This window comes from Bos indicus, chromosome 1, assembly GCF_029378745.1.
Source record: "Bos indicus isolate NIAB-ARS_2022 breed Sahiwal x Tharparkar chromosome 1, NIAB-ARS_B.indTharparkar_mat_pri_1.0, whole genome shotgun sequence".
Classification (NCBI taxonomy): Eukaryota; Metazoa; Chordata; class Mammalia; order Artiodactyla; family Bovidae; genus Bos; species Bos indicus.
Window position 1 is genome coordinate 68,729,972 of NC_091760.1, and position 25,909 is coordinate 68,755,880.

Below are 25,909 nucleotides of genomic sequence, written 5' to 3' on the forward strand. Positions count from 1 at the left end.
CACTTATAATGCTATACTGTACCACTCATTTCATGCTGTAGTAAAGACTTAATAAAAATTAGACTGATCAACGGATGAATGGATAAACAATATAAGGTCTATCTGTACAGTGAAATGCTATTCAACCGTACAAAGGAATACAGTGATGACACATGCTACAACACAGATTAACCTTGAAAAATTATGCTCAGTGAAAAAAGTCAGACATACACAAAATATGTGATTCCATTTGTATGAAATGTTCAGAAGAGGCAAATCCACAGACAGAAAGCAGATGAATATGTGCTGGGGGCTGGGGGAGGGGGAAGGAGAGTGACTGCTCAGTGGGTGTGGGGTTTCTGTTTGGGATGATGGAAAGTTTTGGAGCTTGACAGTGCTGACCGCTGTACGCCATTGTGAATGCACTTAATGCCATTGAATTGTACACTTTAAAATTATTTAAATGGCAAATTTAATGTAATGTGTATTTTATCACAATAAAAAAAAAGTTAAACTAAGCATCTTTAAAACTCTTGGGAGCCAAATGTCTTAATCCAAAAGTTAAAATTTCTTTACTCCTTAAAAAAAAGAAAATAAAGCAAAAATATGGCATTTCCTCAAAGTGTAACAAAAGAATGCTGTTTGGAGGTACTTGTATATCAGAGTAAGAGCAGTTTATGGTACAATCCAAAGGTAACATATAAAGAAGTCAGCTAAAAATGGAATTGAGGAATGCTTATTTTAATGTGTGTCAACACCAAAGAAATACATCAAAGCAAAAAGAGAATTTGTACTAAAATAGCTAACAAGGTCTATTTATAGGCAAAAATTTGAAGCTGCAAATTGTCAGATAAGGCAAAATTAATTCTGTGAAAGTATGAAAATCTGGCAGAACAGCAAGGTTATGTTTAAAAAAAAGTAAGTGGAAAGGGGATTAAGGTAGAAATGCCAAAAATAGAAGAGTAAGTTAAGAGAATTGATGAAGACAGGCTCAAGTTAGTGAGAGGGAAAAAAAGGCACCAAAGGTATTTAAACAGTAATTTCAGATTCTTCAAGGATGAGTAAAAGAGAATACTGGAAGGTTTTAGGAGTGAAAAGTTCAATAGTGGAGGGACCTAGCACTTTTTGTCAAAGGCTGACTAGACACAGAGAATGCTGCTGAAGAGGGAAATACTGTGATCATGATGGTAAAAAGAAGAAATGCTTCTAAAAACATGTGGTGATACAATTTATTATCTAAACAGGGTCTCTGGACAATGAAAGGGACATAATTAATAATTCTGCCAGGACAACAGGAATAAATCATGACTGTTCCAGGCAAACCAGGGAGCAGTCACCCTACTTGTAGGCAACTTCAAAGTAGATACTGAGGATTGCTTAAAATAGTGGTTCTTCACTCAATCAGAACATGTGCCCACTTTTTATAACATGTATTTAGCAAGGTCCCCTGTGCCATGCTGAATCAATATTTGAAACTAACCATCTATCTATATAATTTCAAAGAGAAAAAAAATGTAAAACCCTAAGTAACAGATTAAGGAGAAATAAAAAGAAAGTAAATTATAATAATATTTATTTCAATAAGAAATTTCAATATTGAACATCAACAGGTGTTCAAGTATGACTATTTCAAAATGTAAATGCTCAGGCATATTAGAAGACATAACAAAACAGATGCCTGCACTGACTCATATGCATGTTTGGATTTAAAGGTGAATGATCACAAAACACTGTGTAGTCATGGAAATAAAGGAACAAAGGTATACAGGTAGACACCAGAATAACAAGTAGTGTTAGCAATGTTATATGTCAACTGCATCTCAATAAAGAGAAAAAAGCAGAAAAAAAATATAGCAAAAAGAAAAAGTAGTGTTAGGATAAATAACAGAACACATATTAGAAAACAAAAAAAGAATGAGCCCTTTCGGCTGGAACCGCCATCTTCCAGTAATTCGCCAAAATGACCAACACGAAGGGAAAGAGGAGGGGCTGCATCCTCTCTAGGCCTTTTAGAAAACACAGAGTTGCACCTTTGGCCACATACATGTGAATCTACGAGAAGGGTGATATTGTAGATATCAAGGGAATGGGTACTATTCAAAAAGGATTGCCCCACAAATGTGACCATGGCAAAACTGGGAGAGTCTACAGTGTCACCTACCATGACGTTGGCATCATTGTAAACAAACAAGTTAAGGGCAAGACTCTTGCCAAGAGAATCAATGTGCCTATCAAGCATATTAAGCACTCTAAGAGCCAAGATAGCTTCCTGAAACACGTGTATGAAAATGTTCAGAAAAAGAAGGAAGCCAAAAAGAAAGGGACTTGGGTTCATCTGAAGTGCCAGCCTGCTCCACCCAAAGAAGCACACTTTGTGAGGATCAATGGAAAGGAACCCAAACTGTTGGAGCCCATTCCCTATAAATTCATGGCCTGATGGGTGTAAAAATAAAGACCTAGACTGTAAAAGAAAAAAAAAGAATGAAACCTTAAAAGAAGATAACATAGCAAGACAAGTGACAGACCACAGAAGTGGAAAAAATGGGGGAAATGACTGTAAGTGTGGTGTCAAAACACTTTTCTGCTAATGACATGGGATCCTTGAGACCTCATCTGTACTAAAACGCAGATCCAGTCCCTATTATGCATAAGGCATTAGCTAGAGCTCCAGCCAGTAGACTGGTGTGTGTAATAAAAGCCAGAATAAAACTTGAGCCTTAAGAGAAAGACAAAGTGCTTCAAAGATAGGGGAGGGGACATTCCAGTGCAGGGCCTGCTGAAGATCCTGAATTTCAGTTTAAAAGTAGAAATCCTTGTTGGAAGATTTGAAGGGAGGGAGTGATAAAATACGTTTGATTTTTTTTTTTTTTTTTTTAGCAGCAATGTGGAAATTCATGGGGTCGAAAAGAGTCAGACGTGACTGAGCAACTGAACTGACTGACTGATGTGTGGAATTGGGGAGACAAGTTGGGAATCCATGCAACAGGACAGAGATGATGGGCTGGGATGGTGGCAGTGGGGACAAATGAGCTGGCCCAGCAGGATCTGGTGATGGACTGGGGAAGGGGAGGGAGGGGGGACTTCAGGATGACGAGGTGGCTGGGCTGCCTTCCTTCCCAAGAAGGTCTGTGTTTTCATCTGTCAAGGTCTTAGCTGTGTCTTCCAGGAGTCATGAAAGTCCTGACCATACATGTTAACAGGTCTATCCCAGGGGCTGCCTGTCCCTGTATAAGCAGGGGCCTCACCCCATATAAATGGTTCACTCTACTGCCTCCAATCAGTGAGCTTTGGAGGTCACTGCCACACCACAGTGCATTCTCCACAGAAGGTACACGTGTGCATTATTCTTATACAATGACACTCAATAACAAGTAGTTGACCCTTGGAGAACATGGGGATTGGGGGCATCAACCCCATGTAGTAGAAGATTCACATACTGTTAATCTGTATCAAAAATGAAGGAACTGATACACAACTCACCCAAGGGGAGTAAGTTGAAATGACTTGTACAGAACTGGGACTCAAACCCTAGTTCTTTTGATTTGATTATTGTGATCTCTAATCAAAGACAAACTTTTCCCCACACTTAATTAAATGAAAATACTATTTATTGAAAAGAATCCATGTATAAGTGGACCCACACATTTCAAACTTGTGTTGTTCAAGGGTCAGCTGTTCATCCTTCCATAACGCTGAGGAGGTCATCCAAGGACATCAAGTTGACATTTCAGGAGTTCTGTTTGGGTCCCCAGGAACTGATGCACTAAAGAACCAATTCTTCCTCAAGGGGTTGAAATAAAATATTCACCACTTATAAGACAAACTACTTCCCAGTCATTGATGGATAAGGTAGTCATATCCTACCAAATGAATTCAAAGGAGTAGTGACCTGAAGTTTCATTTTGGAGGGAGGAATAATTCAATAAATGGCAACCAGTGATCTCTAAGTTGTCTTAAATAAGTACTCTGAAAAGGATTTAGATCCTCTAAAGAGAGAAAATGGCTATTTCCTTTACAGTCTTCTTTCTGAGGCCAAAACTCCCAGGCATCCCAGCTCACTTCTCAAGAGTTACTTTCCATTGTGATTCCGCCCCCCAAAACACCAAGCCAAGTAGCAGGTGTTCCCTTTAGTACTTAAGTCATAAAGACTGATTTTATAAAAATTTATCAGAAAGGAAATAAAGAGAAAGTCACCTCTGGTTTGAGCCCCTCCGCATTTGTGGGTCTGATGTGGTGGGAGTAATTTGGCTGCAGCTACTATATGGATGTCTGATCAGAAACCACCCGGTGGGCAAGTGCAGTGTATGGGAAGGTTATTTTAAACATGGTACTAATTGTACTAATTGTACTAATTGTACTATTGTACTAATAAGCAACCCATTTTTGCTTGGAATCACGCAAAATGATGGTGTATCAAACACGGAACATGTGAAAAATCTGTGATCACGTGTGGTAGAAACCCATGCGTTCAGAAAAATAAAAATAAGTTAGAAGATTCCTGAAGCAGAAATAAGCACATAGTATGTCTGTCCTAGCTGTGGCTAAGGGGAGCAGTGGTCTGTAACTTGTCTTGCCATGTTATCTTCTTTTAAGGTTTCATTCATTTTTTTTTTTTTATAGTCCAGGTCTTTATTTTTACACCCATCAGGCCATGAATTCACAGGCAATGGGCTCCAACAGTTCGGGTTCTTTTCCTTTCACCTGGAGAGCGACATGAAGTATGAAAATAGAAAAGCAACGATGAAGGGCAGAACTGTCCACTCATACTCTGAGATGGATCTGACTCTACAAACCACCTGGCCTCATGCTCCAGACCTGCCATGGTCTCCTCCCAATCTCTCCTTCAGTTTCATTTCCCACTATCTCTGCTCCTGCCCAGCCCTCCACCCCAGGCCTTAATTCTCTCCACTGTTCTCCCATCCCTGTCATTAGTATCATATTCTGCCATCCAAATGGCATCCATCTGACCTGATCCATCCAGGACTAACCAAGTCCTTCCTCCACCCAGAAGACATCACAGACCATTTCAGCCTCCAGAGATCTCGTCCTCCTCTAAGCTTACAGAGCTGAAGTGCCAATCATTTGGCAGATAAACCAATGCTATCTTATGACTGGGATTGTGTTTTGACTTAGCTTTCAACATGTCTTGATCTTATCTGACCAACCAGGTTCTTGCAGAAAGGATCTGACAAAGTATTTTGTCTCCCACACGGCACCACACAAAGTCAGCACTTCCTAAATGCATCCTGATGTTGTTGCCTAATCATCACATAACAATGAAATATGAGGTCAAGAAAGTCAGCCTCTTGAGAGCAATTACCAAGTCTTGTTGCTCTTAGATAACAGCACAAAGTTAGCACATGCAAAAAAGCTTGATGAATGGAGAGGAGGCCAGGACTACAAGCAACGGGAAAGTATAGGGGGTTTGGGGTGGAGATGGGAGAACCAGATGGAGGAGTGAGATGAGGAGAAAAGATGGCACCATCAGGAGTAAACACTGGGCCAGTCAGCAGTGCTGGCATATATTTTGGAGGCAAACTGGAAGGTGGAAACAGCTGAGGGAAGGGAGACAAGGATGTGGAAGTCATCCTTCAAGAAGAGAATGAGACTGAGTCCTTTGTCATCTAACTTTTCCATGTAGCAAACACGTGAGCCCTCTGCCAAGGCACTCTTGACACACAACTGTTTACCAGTGAGACTGCAGGAGCAAAAAAAATACTTTTATCTCTACTACGTTTATATATTTAACTTTGATGAGATAGAAAAGGACAAAAATTCAGAGCATTTTAATATTCTGACTGGGTAAGAAAAAAAATAGGGCATATATACCTACAAAAAGGAGAGTGATCGGGAGTGTTATGGACTGAAAAGAGGTTATAAACAGTACAAATGAGAAATATAATTATGGTCTTTAAAGGAGGTAGAAGATTTCGGTAAAAGAAGATGGTATGAAAGAAGAGAACAACACAACAAAAGGAGACTCATAACAGACGTTCTTGAGGAATAGAGTAATATTAAAACTCAGCCACTGCAAATAGACACAGTCTCAAAATATATATTGTCATCAATCTAATTCAATGTGAAAATGAAAGGGATCTGAGAAATCTGTCCCCGAAAAAAGGGTAGTAGCAAAACATAGTGTAAAAGCATTTCCTACAAATCCAAATATCACCAGATAACACTGGTGTCAGCGACCCCAGCATAGCTAGGCTAGCGGTCACTAAGGCCACTCCTCCCCCTTAAACTCCGTGACGTGGGGTCACTCTCCCTTCTGCTGCCACATTCTGGGTGGCCTGCCACCTGGCTCTGTTTCTCACACATGGTCAGGGAGTACTTAATTCTACAAGTTATATTGGTTATCTATTTGTAGTCCCTTTCCCAGTAGGAGGTAAACTTCGAGAGGGCGGGGAGCCTATCTGAAATGGGCCTGGCCCAGAGAGGGACAGAGTGGTGCACAAGGCTGTGTGGACAGAGGGACACACTCTCAGCTCTGGGAGACATGCCAGGATCAGGATGTGTCTTTGCTTTTCAACAGAGACAAGTGGAGCAGGCTCAGAAACCATCACCTACAGGGCCTTCCCGCTTAGGACTGAAACCACATCATCCGCTGTCCTGATTCTCAGGCGTTAGAATTTGGGCAGGAATGACACCATCAGGTCTCCTGGTTCTCCAGCTTGCCGACTGAAGATCTTGGGATTTGTCAGCCCCCATAATGGTGACAGCCAATTCCTTGTCATGAATCTTTTTATACACATATACATATGATCTATTCTGTTTCTCTGGAGAACTAACATAGTAGGTAGAGGCACTAGCCTACTGGTTCTCAAAGTGTTGGACCCAGTGTGCATCAACCTAGTATCAACACCACTAGGAAACTTTTAAAATGAAAACTCTTCAGCTCATCCTACAGCTATTAACCCAGAAACTTTGGGGCAGAGCCTCGCAGTTTGTGGTTTCAGAAGCCCTTCAGGTGATTCTGATGCATGCTCACCCTTGAGAATCACTCATACTAGGATAAATACATCACATCTGTAATGGAATTCTTCTGTACTACTCAAAGTGTGATCTGTGGACCAGCCACACGGGCATCACCAGCGGCTGGTTAGAACTACAATGCCAAAGAATGCTCAAACTACCGCACGATTGCACTCATCTCACATGCTAGTAAAGTAATGCTCAAAATTCTCCAAGCCAGGCATCAGCAATATGTGAACCATGAACTTCCAGATGTTCAAGCTGGATTTGAAGGCAGAGGAACCAGAGATCAAATTGCCAACATCTGTTGGATCATCGAAAAAGCAACAGAGTTCCAGAAAAACATGTATTTCTGCCTTATTGACTATGCCAAAGCCTTTGACTGTGTGGATCACAACAAACTGCGGAAAATTCTGAAAGAGATGGGAATACAAGACCACCTGACCTGCCTCTTGAGAAACCTGTATGCAGGTCAGGAAGCAACAGTTAGAACTGGACATGGAACAACAGACTGGTTCCAAATCAGGAAAGGAGTATGTCAAGGCTGCATATTGCCACCCTGCTTATTTAACTTATATGCAGAGTACATCATGCGAAATGCCGGGCTGGAAGAAGCACAAGATGGAATCAAGATTGCCGGGAGAAATACCAATAACCTCAGATATGCAGATGACACCACCCTTATGGCAGAAAGTGAAGAAGAACTAAAGAGCTTCTTGATGAAAGTGAAAGAGGAGAGTGAAAATGTTGGGTTAAAGCTCAACATTCAGAAAACTAAGATCATGGCATTTGGTCCCATCATTTCATGGCAAATAGATGGGGAAACAGTGGAAACAGTCACAGACTTTATTTTGGGGGGCTCCAAAATCACCACAGACGGTGACTGAAGCCATGAAATTAAAAGACACTTGCTCCTTGGAAGAAAAGTTATGACCAACCTAGACAGCATATTAAAAAGCAGAGCCATTACTTTGCCAACAAAGATCCATCTAGTCAAAGCTATGGTTCTTCCAGTAGTCATGTATGGATATGAGAGTTGGACTCTGAAGAAAGCTGAGGGCCAAAGAATTGATGCTTTTGAACTGTGGTGTTGGAGAAGACTCTTGAAGAGTCCCCTGGACTGCAAGGAGAGCTAACCAGTCCATCTTAAAGGAAATCAGTCCTGTATATTCATTGGAAGGACTGATGTTGAAGCTGAAACTCCAATACTTTGGCCACCTGATGCAAAGAACCGACTCATTTGAAAAGACTTTGATGCTGGGGAAAATTGAAGGCAGGAGGAGAAGAGGACACAGGATAAGATGGTTGGATGGCATCACCGACTCAATGGACATGAGTTTGAGTAGACTCTGAGAGTTGGTGATGGATAGGGAGGCCTGGCGTGCTGCAGTCCATGGGGTTGCAGAGTTGGACATGACTGAGTGACTGAGCTGAACTGAATTGGTTAGAACTGTAGGCATGTGCGCAGCACTCCAGACCTACAGAACCAGAATCTGCGTTTTCACAAGATTCCCCAGGTGATCTGGGTGCCCTTGCATTTGCGTTAAACATGCCTAAGGGTGAGTCTGAGCAGTTCTGAGGTCGGATCACCTCTGGGCTGACCAGTTTGGCTTTCCCTGGGTTCCTGAGCTCAAGTCCTTAATATTAACCATCTATTGCTTGAAATGACTTAAGTGACTATCTGTTCCCTGAGACACAAAGGGCCTTCTCAGAGTCACAGCATGGGGTGAGGGGCATATCTCCCCACCCCTCACCCGACCCCACGCCCGAGGTTCACACTATGGAGTGACTGCCCTGGACAAGCCACCACCTTGTTTATACCTGTGGGCTTCTCTTCTCTTTTCTCCATGTAAACCTTGTTTATCCCTATTCACGTGGGAGTTTCTAGAGCTCTGCTGTCTGGCATGGTAGCCATTAGCCACCAGTCGTTACTGAATTCTTGAAATACAGCTGGTTTGAATTAAGATGTGCTACTATGCAAAATATGCTGCAAATGTTAGAGAACATAAAATATCTTAGGAATAATTTTCATATTGATTATATTTTGAAATGATAAATCTTGAATGTATTGTATTAAGTAAAATATTTTATCAAAATTGATTTCAACTTTAAAAATGTGGCTACTAGAAAACATAAGATTACATATGTGGCTCACATTATATGTGTGCTAAGTCACTTCAGTCTTGTCCAGTTCTTTGCAACCTGATGAACTGTAGCCCGCCAGGCTCCTCTGTCCATGGGATTTCCCAGTATTATATAGTTGACCCTTTAACAACTTGGGAATTAGGGGTGCCCATCCTCCCCACAGTGGAAAATCCATGTATAACTTATAGTCAGCCCTCCATACACATGCGGTTTCTATGTATCTGCAGTTCTACATCACAGATTTAACCAATCTCAGATCATGTAGTACTGTAGTATTTACTACTGAAAAAAAAAATCCCTGTATAAGTGGACCTGCAAGGTTCAAACCTGTACTGTTCAAGAATCAACTGTATTTTTCTGGACAGTGTGGGGCTAGAGAACAGCCCATGGCCTCTCCATTAGAGAGAAGCTCCCAAGGGGGCAGGCATCACATCTCTCCCTTGCTTTACACCAAGCTCTGTGACAAGCTGTCTGGAGGTGGGTGAGCGTCAGGGCTGGCTACACAGACCCTTTCCAGGGTTCAGCCTAGGGTTTAATTCCACTGCACAAGGTCGTGAATGGTCCTGTCATTAAGATGCTTGCCCTCTTGGGAGATACTGCATGTTTCTTGGCCCTGGTTACCAAAGGAAATCAGAGGAGAAAGCTTTCTCTTCCACTCTTCATGCAAGGATTTCCTTCTGCGAGTAGTTCTTAGGATGTTAATGCCAGGTTTGAATCACAAAGCTACCATGTACTGAGAGCCTGATATTTGACAGTGCTGTGCTGATCCTTACACAGTCCATGGGGCAGCCATTAGCATCTGTTTCTGGGAAAGGAAATGAGGTTTAAAAGGTTAATTTCTACATAGTTAGAAGTTAGTGGAGCTAAAATCCAGGACCATTGGATAACACTGCCAACTAAACTTCACCATTAGGTGGTTTAAAAAGCTCCACATATGAATCATACTCTTAATTCCAGAAGCTCTGCTCTTTCTAAATATGAAGCATAAGTAAAAAGCATAGGATATAAAGCTGGTGAGAAGCAGGGGGCGCTGCGGGATTCCCTTTGGGCTAACATAGCACTGTTGACAATTTATCCATGGCATAAGGGACCAGAGTGGATTCTTTCAGGCCTGGGGTCTATGGGGTTTTGGCCCATACATGGGCCAAAACTGGTCTTTGATGTAGAAGCAAAAGGGAATACAGGCCATTCACATTCAAAGGGCCTATGGCCTTTAGGTTATTCTCTATCTCCTAGTGTTAGAAGGAATAAAACATCTTCAATGGTCTCCCCATATTGAAGCCAAAGAGGAGGGGACAGGGTTGAGAGCTTTAGCGTTTTCCCCTTCTGTTAACAGCTCTCCTGCTTTCCTTTCCCCTCCCCAAGTACCATGACCTAATAAAACTTTTCCTGCTTAGTTGAGACATCAGATCTAATGTCCTCACTGATGGGAATCAAAAAAAAAAAAAGGTTTCATGTGACCTGGGTTGTATATAGCTCCCCAGGTGGCGCTAGTGGTAAAGAATCCACTTGCCAGTGCAGGAGACTCGAGAGACATGGGTTTGATCCCTGAGTCAGGAAGATTCCCCTGGAGAAGGAAATGGCAACCCACTCCAGTTTTTGCCTGTAAAATCCCATGGACAGAGGAGCCTGGTGGTCTACAGTCCATGCGGTTGCAAAAGAGTCAGATATGACTGAGCACACATTACACTTCTACCAACTCCATTCCTTTAAAATGGATCATAGAAAACAAGGACTAGCCCAGACTGTAGAGACCAGAGAATTCAAACCCTTTATTCTGCAGAAACAGAGATATGGAATTTAAAGTCACACGTTTATTGGCAAAAGTTGGGACCAGAACCTTGGACCTCAGATTCCTCATTTCCCCGGTTCCAAAAAGAAAATCATAAAAGGGATGTTTTAAACATTGTTGTGTCCCCACCCAAATTCATATATTGAAACCCTAATCCCCCCCACTCTCACCCCATGTGGCTGTATTTGGAGACAGGGCCTTTGAAGACATGACAAAGGTTCAATGAGGTCATAAGGGTGCGGCCCTAATCCAAGAGGGCTTCCCAGGCGGTGCAGTGGTAAAGAATCCATCTGCCAATGCAGGAGACGCAAGAGCTGAGGGTTCTATCCCTGGGTCAGGAAGATCCCCTGGAGTAGGAAATGGCAACCCACTCCAGTAAATTCCATGGGCAAAGGAGCCTGGAGGGCTGCAGTCCGTGGGGTTGCAAACAGTTGGGCGGGACTGAGTGACTAACACATACACACACCTAATCCAATAAGGCTGGTGCCCTTATAAGAAGATCAAGAGACATCAGAGTTATCTCCACCATGAGAGGACACAGCAGAAAGGCGGCTAGTCAGAAACAGCCTTCACCAGAAACCAAATCCTGCTGGACCCTGAGCTTGAACTTCCAGCTGCCAAAACCGTGAGAAAATTAATTTCTGTTATTTAAGGCATGCAGTCTGTGGTATTTTGTTATGGCAGCCTGGGCTGAGTAACACATGAGGATAAAGTAATTTTTATCTGTGGGCCTCAACTCAAGTTTGGGCATGAAAGGTGCGTAATGTAGGGGAAAATACAGGACCAGAACTGGCCAAGATAGGGGCTATTCAGAGACTGACTAGGAACCACTTTCCACATGGAATACCCCAGCCCACAGGTACTGGAAGGCCATTAAAAAGAATGAGTCAATTAGTTGAAGAATTTGGGGAAAGCATCCAAACTATGCATATCCTGTTCTGTGAAACAGCCTGTCTGTCCTTTCTTGAGGCAAGCAAACAGGAAAAACACTGGCCTGGGTACACCTCACCCCCTTCTGAAACCTTCTCTGGCACACAGTGCCCCTTGAAATCAAGGTTGGGAGGACTGTTTCCTGAGAAAGAAGAAAATGAGTCTGACTCTCTGGGTTATAACCCCTTAGGAAGGGTGGAGGGACATTTGTTATACTTCTGAGGGTCTGATGAATGCCCATATCCTTTAAGATGTCAGGCCATTAAGCAGGAGCCAGTGGCCTGAACTGGAAATGTTCTCACTGGTGGAGTGTCTTTAGCATGTGGGAGATATACCAGCCACAAAGGAATAGTTTTACTTACAGCCAAATGTTTTCCTGGAACTTTTGAAGTTAATAAAAATTTTTTAAGTACAAAGGAAAAAGAAAAACAACAAAATAATCAGTGTTAACAAGCTGGTATGTTTATCTCCTATATATTTTTTTGAGTTTTACAAAGCTTTTTATGACGGGCATGTATTACTTTATAATGATGATAATAAACATTGTTCTTTCTCTAAATAGTTCAGTATCACATGCCAGGAAGTTTTCTAGATGCTGGAGATACAGCAGTAAACAGATAAAAATCCCTCTTCCTCTAGAGCTTCCAGTTAGGGGGTATTTGGATGGAGGAAGTAGTAAAATAGGAGACAGTGATAGCCCTGGAAGGAAAAGTTGGGATGGAGTGAGAGGATGGAGAGCCCTGGGTATGAAACATCAGAGACGGTTCTCCAAGGAGGCGATGTCTGAGCAGAGATCTGAAGTAAGTGAGGGGCCAAGTCAGGGGCAGGGCTGCGGAAAGAGCACTTCTTTACACAGGGAATAGCAGGCGAGGGCCCTGAGGTTTTGCTCAAGGAGAAGCAGAAGGCCAGTGTGACCACAGTGGAGCAAGCAGTGAGCACAGTGGAGGAGCGGAAGGAAATGGGTCTGGAGAGCCAGGCAGGAGCGCACTGGGCCTTGTAAGGCCATGATGAGGAGTCCATCCAGTCTCAGTCTCAGTGTGAGGGGAAGCAAAGGGAAGGCTGAAGCTGGGGAGTGAGGTGATGTGTAGTCCGACATTGTCTCCTGGATGCCTCCGTGTTCCGGGGACCACATTTCCCCCATCAGACGACAAGGTCCTGAGTTCAGGGATTTGGGGATGTTTTCTCTTGTGGGTTCCTCTCCCAAGAGAGGGCTGAAGCAGGAGCTGCAGGCCCCAGGAAAGTGACGGCTTATCTCTCCCCAGGGGTTTCACCTCCTGGGACTCACCTTCTACTGTCAACTCCACTGTCACCTGGCGGGCACCACTACCGTTAGTGGCTTCACAGGTATACTTTCCCTTGTCCTCTTCACGCACAGCACGAATCGAAAGGCTGAAAGTCCCCCGGGGACCACAGTCCAGCAGGAAGCGGCCCCCACTGGTGATGGGTTGTCCGTTTCTGTGCCATGTCACTTGGGGCTCTGGGTAGCCCCGAACCTTCAAGGAAAAGAAGAAAGGGTGAGAGCTTGTATATAAGGAGCACTTCCTATGTATCAGGTATTGTTCTGGGTACTTTACATGTATTAACTCATATAATCCTCATAAGCAGCCCGTGAAACAAATATTACTTTCATCTCCATTTTAGAGATGAGGAAATTGAGATGTAGGGTTTTGGTAGATTTCTTGAGGCCTTGAAGACAGAAAGTGGCCAAGTCAGGCATCCTGGCTTCAGAGCCCACCACACAGATGTCTCTCAAGCCTGGTTCCATGATTAGAATCACTGCAGGAGATTCAAAGCAAATACCAGTGCCCAGGTCCAACCTTGGACCAATTAAATCAAAACCCCAGGGGTGGGGACTGAACATGGGGATTCTAGACCGACCGATGCTTCCCACTCTAACAAGCAACAGATACTTCTTAAAAATGCAGATTCTACTTCTGTAGGTCTGGGGTGGGCCTGAGATTCTGCCATTCAGATAAGCTCTCAGATGCTGCTGAAGCTGCTGGTCCCTAGAACTCACCCTGGGTAGCAAGGTTCTAGATCTGAGCTGCCCAGTACGGCGGCCACTAGCCACACGTGGTGACCAGATGCTTGAAACGTGGCTGATCCTGAGTCACACCGTAAGCATAAGTGTAAATTACACAAGGGGCTTTGAAGAGTTAGTATGAAAAAGAATGTAAAATGCCTCAATAATTTAGAAATACTGATTACATATTGAAAAGATAGTAACTTTGACATACTGGGTTAAATAAAATATATTGTTAGAACTAATTTCGCTTGTTTCTTTTTAGTGTTTTAATGTAGCTACTAGGAAAGGTACACCTACATATGTGCCTTGCTCAATGTGTCTATCAGGCAGTGCTACCCGAGACCACTCTCTCTACGAATTGTTAGCAGCTAACATCTTCTGAGTGCTAAGTGTTAAGCACTTTTCTAAATACTTAACATATCTGAGCCTCATAGCAACTTGTTCAGAGAGAAGATGTTTCCCCACTGAGGGGGAAATGCAGGGAGAGATAAGTTCCAAGAAAAGAAATCACTTTGAGTTTCAGAAAAAGCTCCCCAAGGGCCCTGAAAACCAAGAAACTCAATCAGCCCTTCAGAATGGATTCCTCTTCAGAGGAGCAGGGCTCAGACTGGCCCATCAGTGCAAACCCTGGGGCCCTGAATTGGGGGATTTTAGCATTGGAAATGCACAGAAGACATCATAGAACCCTCCTGAGAAAGAAACTGTTGGTGTTGCAAATAGGTGGCAGCGGTAGCTTTTACACATGTATCCACTTCCAAGACAAGAGAGCATGGGTACAGATGCAGCAAAACCCAAATTCACTGGATAACCCCAAATTGCATTTACAAAGAAAGCCTTCAGTGACTGGCAACTATAATTCTCATCACATGCCTCAGCGAGGTCAGAGAGGATGCTTTATCAGCACATGGGAGCAAGGGGAGGGTAGGTGGCTGTGCGCTCACACCTGGACCGTTGCAGCCTTGCCAAGCACACATATCTTATCTTAGGGTGATGGGTTTGAAGGGGACCACATGCATATTATAATGTCTATTGTGATATGAAACAAAAAGAGATCACCTCTGGGTTGCTCCTTTTCCTTTTACTTAACTATCATTTTCTGATATTCTTGCAAATAACACACTTGATCTTTGTAAAATAGAAAAAAAATTAAATGAAAATATGTGTTCCTTTCATATTAGTGTGTCTGTATAATGAATATATGACCTCCCCAGTGGCTCAGTGGTAAGGAAGCTGCCTGCACTGAGGAGTCACAGAAGATGCAGGTTTGATTCCTGGCTCAGGAAGATACCCTGGAGTAGGGCATGGCACTCACTCCAGTATTCTTGCCTGGGAAATCCTGTGGACAGATGAGCCTAGTGGGCTATAGCCCATGGAGTCACAGAGAGTCAGACACAACAGAAGTGACTTAACACACATGCACATAATAAATGTATAGCACAACCATTTATTAATTTGTGGAGCCCCTCAAGGTACCTAAATCTAGAATTGGAATTAACAGTGGTACACAAATAAACATTATGCATGTTTATAATGCATAATCCATATAAAAAACATATCATCTTGTGGTACCCTCTTGGCACAAAACTTCATGCCAAGGAATATCAGACAATCACTCTAGCAACACATTCTTTTTCTCTTTGAAGCTTATCTTCAGGAAACAGCTAAGGAAAGAAACTTTCCTACAGAAGGAAGCCCCTTGGGAATCTGGTCTTACAGTGAATTTGAGAGGCAGGGCCAGCCTCACCTCCAGAAAATGATCAGGTAAGCTTCTGTCAGTGTCAGAGAAAGGGATGTAGGGCCCTGGGACTGGGGGGAGGTGATGAATCATTAACTTCACCAAATGCATCCTTAGCATTCCATGAGCAAGTACTCTGGCCCCCTGCAGCGGTGCCAGCTCTGGGGCCATCAGGGCTGGAGGCATCAATGATTAACTGGGGACATTGCAAGTGCTCCAGATTTTGAGGACACAGATCCCTATTTCCCTTTCTATTTTCCTCTCATTTTCTACATGCATAGACATTCCCCTCCACCCCACACCACCAAATCCACCTTTGCAGTGCCCTTAAAGTAAGTATCCAAGGATTTTTTTTTAATGCTGAAACTAGTGCCACTTAGAAAACTGCAGTTTGCAATGGACTTTTGTACAGCCTGTATCTGAAGCAAAAGCAGGAATTTCTATGACCTTTTTCTGTTCCAAGGTCTGAATGATCCGCAGCTCCAATTCTTATCCTCCCGATATGGAAAAACTTGTTCAGTCACTACCTAACCTTACCTAAAAATTACTCAGCTTCAAGTAAACTCATTTTTATTGTCTTCCCACTATCTTGGGCTCCTAGGTGGGGAAAGAAGAGAAACCCAGACCCACAATCTTGGGTGTGTGACAACAGCCCCACCCTCCCTGGACGTCTTATCTGCCTTCATCATGGGCCTTCTGCCAAGAAGCCACAGCTGGGACTTTTACAGCCCAGTCAAAACTGCAATAAAAGCCCAGTGATACTTCAGTTTTCAGAGTCTTCCACATAGAGAATCTTATTTGATTCTTGCAGTGCTATAATGGAGGTGTCTTGGGAAGCAGAAGCAGAACCTGAGATAAGGATTCAGGAAGCCAAGCCCTTAACTGACACTCAGAGCAACTGGGAGCAGGTGTAGCAGCCTGGTGAAGGTGATTTGGGTGGGGTACCAAGAGTGTCTGTGACAGCATGCAAGGACAATCATATTATTAAGCCCTGAGAGCTAAGGAAAGAGGCCTGGAGAAGTGAACGATTTGCTATCTTTAAGATCAAGTGACAGATCTGGGACCACAATTTTGGTCTATCAGTTGAGTAGCTGTCTCTCTGTGCCTCACTGTAAATTTATGTTTTTGGAAAGATAAATACTATAGAACCCAAAGCATTGATAAATGTCTATCCCTTATAGACCTTAAACCTCCCCTATGTTAAAGCAATATCTGTTCCCCACTTGGGAAAAATGTCAATGGTCATGGCCATGCTAAAAGCAAGTCTAGGGCTGTTTCCTTGGAGCAACAAAGGACAGTGCCATAGACTAAATGTGTCTCTCTAAAGTTCATGTTGAAATCCTAACCCTTAATATGATTATATTAGGAGGCGGGCCCTTTGGAGTGATGAGGTCAGAAGGGTGGGACCCTCATGAATGGGATTAGTGCCCTTACAAAAGCTATTCCAGGGAGCTCCCTCACTCCTTTTTACCATGTGGGGACACAGCAAGAAGCTGGCCATCTACAAACCAGGAGCTGGATCTCCCCAGACACTGAATCTGCTGGGGCCTTGATTTTGGACTTTTCAGTCTCCAAAACTGTGAAAAGTAAATTTCTGTTGTTTAAACCACCCCATCTATTGTATTTCCATTATAGCAGAAATAACCCAACGGCCTAAGACAGATAGGATGGGTGCCATGCATGTGCCCAAGACATCCCTAGGAGAGTCCGTGTGGGACAGAGAAGACAGATGACATAAGATCCAGGCCTGTGTCCCAGGTCTGGCTTGGCTTCCTGACCTCTTCAGGTTGTAATTCCTTCCTTTCATTGATGATAAAACAGTTCTTGATGCCTCAGGTCCTTCTATCCCTGAAGTAGTCTGAATTAAATAATGACCCACTTAGCTTCTGGGGGAAGATTCTTTCTTCCCCTTTCAGTCTCCCCTGGGCCCAGCCCACAGCTTTAATACTCTCTAATCCTCCATAAGGGAAAACCGAGCAACCATAAGGAGAGATGCCTGTGAATATGAGTAGGCAGCCCTGACTTCTCACCATAATGAGTTTTTGGAAATGGCCCCAAAGAGGGTCATTCTAAGGAGAATCATATTTTTTGCCACAGTAACCACATTTAATTGGAGGTTGTATTCTTAAAAGCTTGGGATCAAATAAATCAAGGGCATATCTGACAACTTGTCATAAAAATAAAGATAGAGTCACCATAACCCCTATAATAATTTAAAATAGTAAAACTGTGCTTCAGTTCCATAAAATGTCCCCAAGAGCCTTTATGGCCTCAAAAGACCTTTAAAAGGAGTGGGGGCTCGTTCTGCGTGTGTTGGCTGGTGAGGAGAAAGCTGGGCTGCAGGCGGGCGGCTGCTTGCTGCCGTGTCACATCTGCCTGCCATGCTGGGAAGTTTTTCAGAATCTGGTGCTATTTAGAGATCTACTTAATGACTGAAAGTGAAACATTCTTAAGGGTGTGCGTGCTCAGTCACTTCAGTTGCGTCTGACTCTTTGCGACCCTATGGACTATAGCCTGCCAGGCTCCTCTGTCCATGGGATTATCCAGGAAAGAATGCTGGAGTGGGTTGCCATGCCCTCCTCCAAGGGATCTTTCTGACCCAGGAATCGAACCTATCTTTTGATTTTTTTCTGATGTGTGTGAAGGGCTTGCAGTCAATTCCAGGTTGCCTGGAACAGGCTACCAGGGTGTAAGCCCAGAGCAAAGTCAGCTTCTCTGACCATCATACCCCCAAGACTCAGAGCTACACATCTGCCTTCTCAGCTTGGTAAGAGGTAGAAAGGGGGTGATGTTCCTGTTTTTGATGATCTCCTGCATGTCTTTTGTACCTGGGTGGACCTGTCCCTGTTTGCACACTGCCAAGCCACACAGCTGCAGTGCCGAGCTGGGCAAGACATGAAACTGAAGCTCTGCTCATGATGAGAATGGAGGGAGACCAAAAAGAGAGAGAGAGAGAAACCAGGGTTACACTAAAGCCAGGGTGAAAAGGGACTGCTCAGCGGGACACTGGGGAGTTGGAAAGATACACAAAGAAGATGTGAGCAGTGAGCTGAGAAATCCTTGGGAATAATAGATGAAGGGGTTGTCCATAAGTACTTCTTTGAATCCTACTGGGTAACCAAAATCAATGCTGGGAAAGGCTGAGCCTGAAGGATGGGAAATTAAGGAAACCTGCTGGACAGATGTCCCCCTCCTCAAGACAGACAAAGCTGATTCTGCAACGCGACTGTCTCCATGCTTCCTATGATTGCCAGCCTGCCTATAGCCCATCACTCTGAACTTCTTGCCCTATTTCAAGGCATCTTCTCCTACATAAATAAATTCTCCTAGGATAAATGACTAGGACAGAGCTGGTGATTTAAAAACTTTAAATAATAGCAAAGACACCAATGATCCTGAGGAATTCATTGAAGACGAATCTTCTGTCCCATCTCCAAGTATAAGCTCATCCAGATAATAAATGGACACGGATGCACAGAAGGAATTTAAATATTAACATTCCCAGCAAATTAGACCACAGAAAATGCCTATGAAACTTACATCATGGATATATTATGAGAGTGAAGAGTGAAGGGTGAACCATAGTTATGACATGACAGTTTAGGGGCCTGGGTCAGTGTCAGCACCCGGCACCTGGCCCATCGGTTGGGCAGGAACTTAATTAAGGCTTTGAATAATCCCATTACCAACAGTCAAAAGCCTTGACTGAACCCACAGAATCTTCAGGAAGAGATCATACCAGCTAAAAGCAGCAATTAGTGAGAGGCTTAAATTGCTGGACCCTCTCTGCCCTTAAGTCCAAAGTTGTGAAACAGCAGGAACTGAAGCATTTCCATGAAAAACAAAAGCAAAATGCAGAGAAGCACTCTTCACACCGGCCTGGAGAAGGCCACCCAGGTCTTCAGGAAAGATGCCGGAAGTCTCTCTCTGTGATCAGCCGCTCTCACTTCCTGTGGCAAGTTTTCTTTTCCTTTGGCCCAGGACACAGACACCCCCACACCCCCACACCTGCCAGACAGAGAACACACTGTAATTTCCACAAAGAGCATGAGACAGGTTACAGCTTGGCAGCCTTAGGTTATACCTCAGGCCCTTCTGACTGTTTCAAACAAGAAGTCTGATTTCCTTTTATCTAGCTCAAGCTTATCAGTGTGTGCAACTTTTTGATTCCCTTTCAATGACACAAGCATTTAAAACTCTGGCGCAGTCAAAGAAACAGAATTCTAAATGTAATCAGGAACCTCTGACACTGATGTTTTCCAAGTGCTTCCAAATTCAGGGTTTTCCTATGAAAACAAGTGTCCTTCCATTTGAGATCCAGTCCCTGTGGGATGGCTGTGGGATTTCAGCCTTACTGGGAACCTCTCTGCACAAAGCCCTGAGTTCTGGCTCTACCTTCCCTAACAAAGGCTTCCACGGAACCAGCGTCTCCAGCTGGTGAGGCTGGCCCAGGAGCTAAGCTCACCCTCCAGTTTCTAATACTGAGCTGAGACATACTCTCAGATGTGTTAAAATATTAATAAGAGGTGCGTGATGTCACAGAAGTTTAGCAAATTAGCGCTGTGGCTTGGTTTTGTTTGATGTGCTCAGGATCTCCTGCCCACCTTTCCCAGGGTAAGCCCCTCCTTTGAAGATCTGCTCCCTTCCCTTCTGCCCACCTCAGGTGAGTCTAGTGGAGAGGCATCAGTAGCTGCCTTCTGGCCAAAGCACTCAAGCTTCCACAATGAGCCTGATCCAAGTCAGCCAATCAGGACTCTTCCCTACAATTTCAATTAGAATAAAGCAAGACTAAACCAACTGTCTCTTGTCTTCCCTGTTGGCTCAGATGGTAAAGCATCTGCCTGCAATGCAGGAGATCCGGGTTTGATCCCTGGGTTGGGAAGATCTCCTGGAGAAGGAAACGGCAACCCACTCCAGTATTCTTGCCTGGAGAATCCCACGGACGGAGGAGCCTGGTAAGCTACAGTCTGTGGGGTCGCAGAGTCAGACACGACTGAGCGAATTCACTTTCACTTTGAAACTGTCTCTTCACAGCGATCCTAAGCTGGGAAGATGTAAGCCTGAAGCTACCTGTGGGCAGTCATCCTTCCCCATTCCCACCTCTGTTTCCTTGCCTCCACCTAAGAGAAGCAAGCCATGTGCACAGTAAGACATCACATACACAGTGGAGAAGGAAGGAGATGGACGCATGGCAGGCAGAGCTGCGGTGGACTTAGGATCCACGCGGTCATATGAGACAATACCTGTCTTTCATTTAACCCATGCACTTGGTTTCTGTCACTTGCAAACAAGAGTCCTAATTCAGGAAGGTATATGGCATCTGGAATCAGACAGAGCCATGTGTGGGTGCTGGCTGTAGCAATAACCAGTTGCCTGACCTTGTTACTTAACTTACTTGGCCCTCAGTTTATACAACTGTAAGATGGAACTATATCAGTATCTATTTCCATGAATTAAGTTTATGATCAAATGAGAAAAAACATGTACAACAGTGCATTAAGAAATTCAAAAGGTTAGGTCCTCTGTCTCTTCTCTCTGAGGTGCGTGATTCCTTGTAATAAGGTACCTTAGCCTCCATTCCAGAGAAGGCGATGGCACCCCACTCCAGTACTCTTGCTTGGAAAATCCATGGACAGAGGAGCCTGGTAGGCTGCAGTCCATGGGGTTGCTAAAGAGTCGGACATGACTGAGTGACTTCACTTTCACTTTTCACTTTCATGCATTGGAGAAGGAAATGGCAACCCACTCCAGTGTTCTTGCCTGGAGAATCCCAAGGACGGTGGAGCCTGATGGGCTGCCTTCTATGGGGTCGCACAGAGTCGGACACGACTGAAGCGACTTAGCAGCAGCAGCAGCAGCAGCAGCAGCAGCATCCACTCAGCTCAAAGCTTTGACAGCATGAAACTGCTTCTGCCCTAAGAAATATCAGTACTTGTGAACTTCTGGGCTTGCTGAGCCTCCTCTTACACAACTCGAATTCTTATAGACAACTTCAAGGTGTCACACCCTTAATTAGATTAAAAACCTAACACTTTAACTGAGAACACCTTTTGTCTTAGTGGAACTGGCTTATTATTTTTATTTGAAGGGTAAACCCCTTTTGAAAAGTGATTGTTGATTTTATGTAATATGAAAAAACACCTTTTAAAACAAATATCCCATCTGTAGTTTTGCCTGTACCATCATCCCACTCCATAATATCATGTGAAACTTCAAGACACAGACCATCCCCTTGATTTCTGCCTCACTGACTAATGCAGCCTTGGAATTTCAAGGGCACGGGCAAGTTTCGGGAAGGAAATAAATCTGGGGTAATAAATCTGGAGTTTCTGGCCTGTCATAGTTGAATCTGGAGAGTGAGAGACATACTTTGCTGGCAGGAGAGATGGAGCAGAGGGCTTCTCCCCAAACAACACAGGCCACTTGGCAGCAGCTTCTGACTCCTCAAAGAGTAGAGCCCAGACACCACGAGACTCAAAAATGCACAAGACTCAATCCGGCCACAGATTGTCCTGGGAAGGTCCCATCCTCTGAGGACTCTCTGAGAATATGAGGCAATTCTATTTAAAAGCAAAGGTGGGCAAAAGTGACCAGAGGGTCCCCGCCACCGAAAACATCTCGGCTTGGTTCCCTCACCTTTGCTGTCTCTCCGGCGGCTGCTGACCACCTGCTCCATGTGCACACACATCACCACACAAAGCCTGCCTTCCGCTTCGCTCTCCCAGGTGGCAGGCTGTGAGCGAGCGGGGTGAGCAGCTGGAGCCTGGATGGCAGGACCTCTGGGGCTGCCTGCATCAACGTGGTCGGGAGAGTGCCTCTGTGATGCTGTCAAAAATATCTGCACCAGCAGCAGACAGCAGCAGTGTGAGTTTGCTACTTAATAGCAGAATGTTCTCCCCAAACCTCACTGCCCAAAGGCACCCTCATCTGCATAGAGAATCATGCCAGATAAGAAATCAAAAGTTGTTTCCTGTGCAGTGTCAGTGTCTGGCTGGCCACCAGGCTGAAAAACATAACCCAATATGCTTTTCTAAAATGTTTTCACTCTCACCAAGACATGTATGTGGTCAAAATGTCAATAAGTAAGTCATTAAAAAAAAAAAGCAGATCTCTGCTCTACCCCTCCCACCCCCAAGTTCCACTTCCTTCAGGAAATCATCTTCAACTCTTTTAGCCATTCCTTCTGTTTTCTTCTCCAGTGTTTCTAAGTAACAACCTTACACAACTATTTTATTCTTTCAAATTTTAGACATTATGTCTTAACTTCCCTATATGAAACACGAGCTTTTAGCTCTCAACCTTCCCATAAGCTCTTCCCCTATTCCCAGGAACTAATGACAATTTCTATTATGCCAGTGTGTTAGTGTTTGCTTTATTTTAGTTTCGCTCACTGACAAGCTACATAGTATATTACAATTATCAATAGATTTTTTTCCCCTGGAGTTAATACCTGCCTTACTTTTGGTTTGATTGGTTTTTTTAAGAATGCAACTTCTGAAGAGAACTATAAAATTCATCTCAGTCAGTTCACTTCAGTCGCTCAGTCGTGTCCAACTCTTTGTGACCCCATGGACTGTAGTACATTAGGCTCACCAACTCCCGGACGCTACCCAAACTCATGTCCATTGAGTTGGTGATCCCATCTAACTATCTCGTCCTCTGTCATTCCCTTCTCTTTCTGCTTTCAGTCTTTCCCCAGCGTCAGGGTCTTTTCAAATGAGCCAGCTTTTTGCATCAGGTGGCCAAAATTTTGGACTTTCAGCTTCACATCAGTCCTTCCAATGAACACTCAGGACTGATCTCCTTTAGGATGGACTGGTTGGATCTCCTTGCAGTCCAAGGGACTCTCAAGAGTCTTCTCCAACACCACAGTTCAAAAGCATCAATTCTTCGGTGCTCAGCTTTCTTTATAGTCCAACTCTCACATCCATACATGACTACTGGAAAAACCATAGCCTTGATTAGACAGACCTTTGTTGGCAGAGTAATGTCTCTGCTTTTTAATATGCTGTCTAGGTTGGTCATAACTTTCCTTCCAAGGAGTAAGCGTCATCTCAGCAATTGTCAAATATCTCGGTGACTTTTATTTTTTCCTCCATTGGAGAGATCTCTCCTGGAACATTCTGTTGCTGTGCTCCAAATCTGAACTCAATGCTATCTAGGCCTGGTGCATAGTGCTCTGGGGACTTTCCTTTACCATCCTCTTGGGCGCCACCACTTTGGTTGAACATGTCCTCCTCCAGTGGTTTCTTATGAACAAATGCAAGGAAGATTAAATCTTTAAGTTTCCAAAAGTCATTTCCAAAAGTGTCAATAGTCTACTTTATACTCAACTGGCAGTTTATCTAGGAAAAGAATTATAGTGGAAAATCTTCCTTCAGAATTTTGAAGGTATTGCTTCATGGCATTTGAAGTCGGCATCCAGTGTTGATACAAGAGGTATAATGCCATGCCGATCCTTCCTCTATGACCCAGTGTATGTGTGTGGGTTTTTTGCTTCAGAGCTTCTGGAATCTTCTCTTTATCCCTGACAGCCTAGAACTCCATGATGAGGTGCTTTGTTGTATGTAAATCTCTATTCACTCATTGTACTAGATCCTTGGTAATAGGTCTTTTCATTGTAGATAATGCATATCTTTCAATTTTGAGGAATTTTTGATTATATTCTTTGCAGCCAAAGATGGAAAAGCTCTATACAGTCAGCAAAAACAAGACAAGGAACTGACTGTGGCTCAGATCATGAACTCCTTATTGCCAAATTCAGACTTAAATCGAAGAAAGTGGGGAAAACCACTAGACCATTCAGGTATGACCTAAATCAAATCTCTTATGGTTATACAGTAGAAGTGAGAAATAGATTTAAGGGACTAGATCTGATAGACAGAGTGCCTGATGAACTGTGGATGGAGGTTTATGACATTGTATGGGAGACAGGCATCAAGACCATCCCCAAGAAAAAGAAATTCAAAAAAGCAAAATGGCTGTCTCAGGAGGCCTTACAAATAGCTGTGAAAAGAAGAGAAGCAAAAAGCAAAGGAGAAAAGGAAAGATATTCCTGAATGCAGAGTTCCAAAGAATAGCAAGGAGAGATAAGAAAGCCTTCCTCAGTGATCAGTGCAAAGACATAGAGGAAAACAATAGAATAGGAAAGACTAGAGATCTCTTCAAGAAAATTAGAGATATCAAGGGAACATTTCATGGAAATATGGGCTCAATAAAGGACAGAAACGGTATGGACCTAACAGAAGCAGAAGAGATTAAGAAGAGGTGGCAAGAATACACAGAACTGTACAAAAGAGATCTTCTTGACCCAGATAATCACAATGGTGTGATCACTCACCTAGAGCCGGACAACCTGGAATGTGAAGTCAAGTGGACCTTAGGAAGTATCATTATGAACAAAGCTAATGGAGGTGATGGAATTCCAGTTGAGCTATTTCAAATCCTGAAAGATGATGCTATGAAAATGCTGCACTCAATATGTCAGCAAATTTGGAAAACTCAGCAGTGGCCACAGGACTGGAAAAGGTCAGTTTTCATTCCAATCCCAAAGAAATGCAATGCCAAAAAATGCTCAAACTACCTCACAATTGCACTCATCTCACATGCTAGTAAAGTAATGCTCAAAATTCTCCAAGCCAGGCTTTAGCAATATATGAACCGTGAAATTCCAGATGTTCAAGCTGGTTTTAGAAAAGGCAGAGGAACCAGAGATCAAATTGCCAACATTCGCTGGATCATTGAAAAAGTAAAAGAGTTCCAGAAAAACATCTATTTCTGCTTTATTGACTATGCCAAAAAGCCTTGCCTGTGTGGATCACAATAAACTGTGGAAAGTCCTGAAAGAGGTGGGAATACCAGACCACCTGACCCACCTCTTGAGAAACCTGTATGCAGTTCAGCAAGCAACAGTTAGAAGTGGACATGGAACAACAGACTGGTTCCAAATAGGAAAAGAAGTATGTCAAGGCTGTATATCGTCACCCTGCTTATTTAACTTATATGCAGAGTACATCATGAGAAATGCTGGGTTTGATGAAACACAAGCTGGAATCAAGATTGCCGGGAGAAATATCAATAACCTCAGATATGCAGATGACATCACCCTTATGGCAGAAAGTGAAGAAGAACTAAAGAGCCTCTTGATGAAAGTGAAAAAGGAGAGTGAAAAAGTTGGCTTAAAGCTCAACATTCAGAAAATGAAGATCATGGCTTCTGGTCCCATCACTTCATGGGAAATAGATGGGGAAACAGTGGCTGACTATTTTTTGGGGCTCCGAAATCACTGCAGATGGTGATTGCAGCCATGAAGTTAAAAGACACTTGC

At 43.5% G+C, this 25,909-nt stretch overlaps 1 protein-coding gene and 1 pseudogene across 4 annotated transcripts in view; one reads left to right on the forward strand and one right to left on the reverse strand.

Annotated features, from left to right (window-relative positions):
• MYLK (myosin light chain kinase) overlaps positions 1–25,909 on the reverse strand; it is a 279,384-nt gene that overhangs the window by 131,425 nt on the left and 122,050 nt on the right. For all 4 annotated transcript variants that reach the window (XM_070788721.1, XM_070788719.1, XM_070788723.1 and 1 more), the window contains exon 3: positions 13,107–13,314. In XM_070788721.1, coding sequence (XP_070644822.1) covers positions 13,107–13,314 — 208 coding nt within the window. The remainder of the gene's footprint in view (positions 1–13,106; positions 13,315–25,909) is intronic.
• Positions 1,940–2,433, forward strand: LOC139183004 (large ribosomal subunit protein eL21-like; annotated as a pseudogene).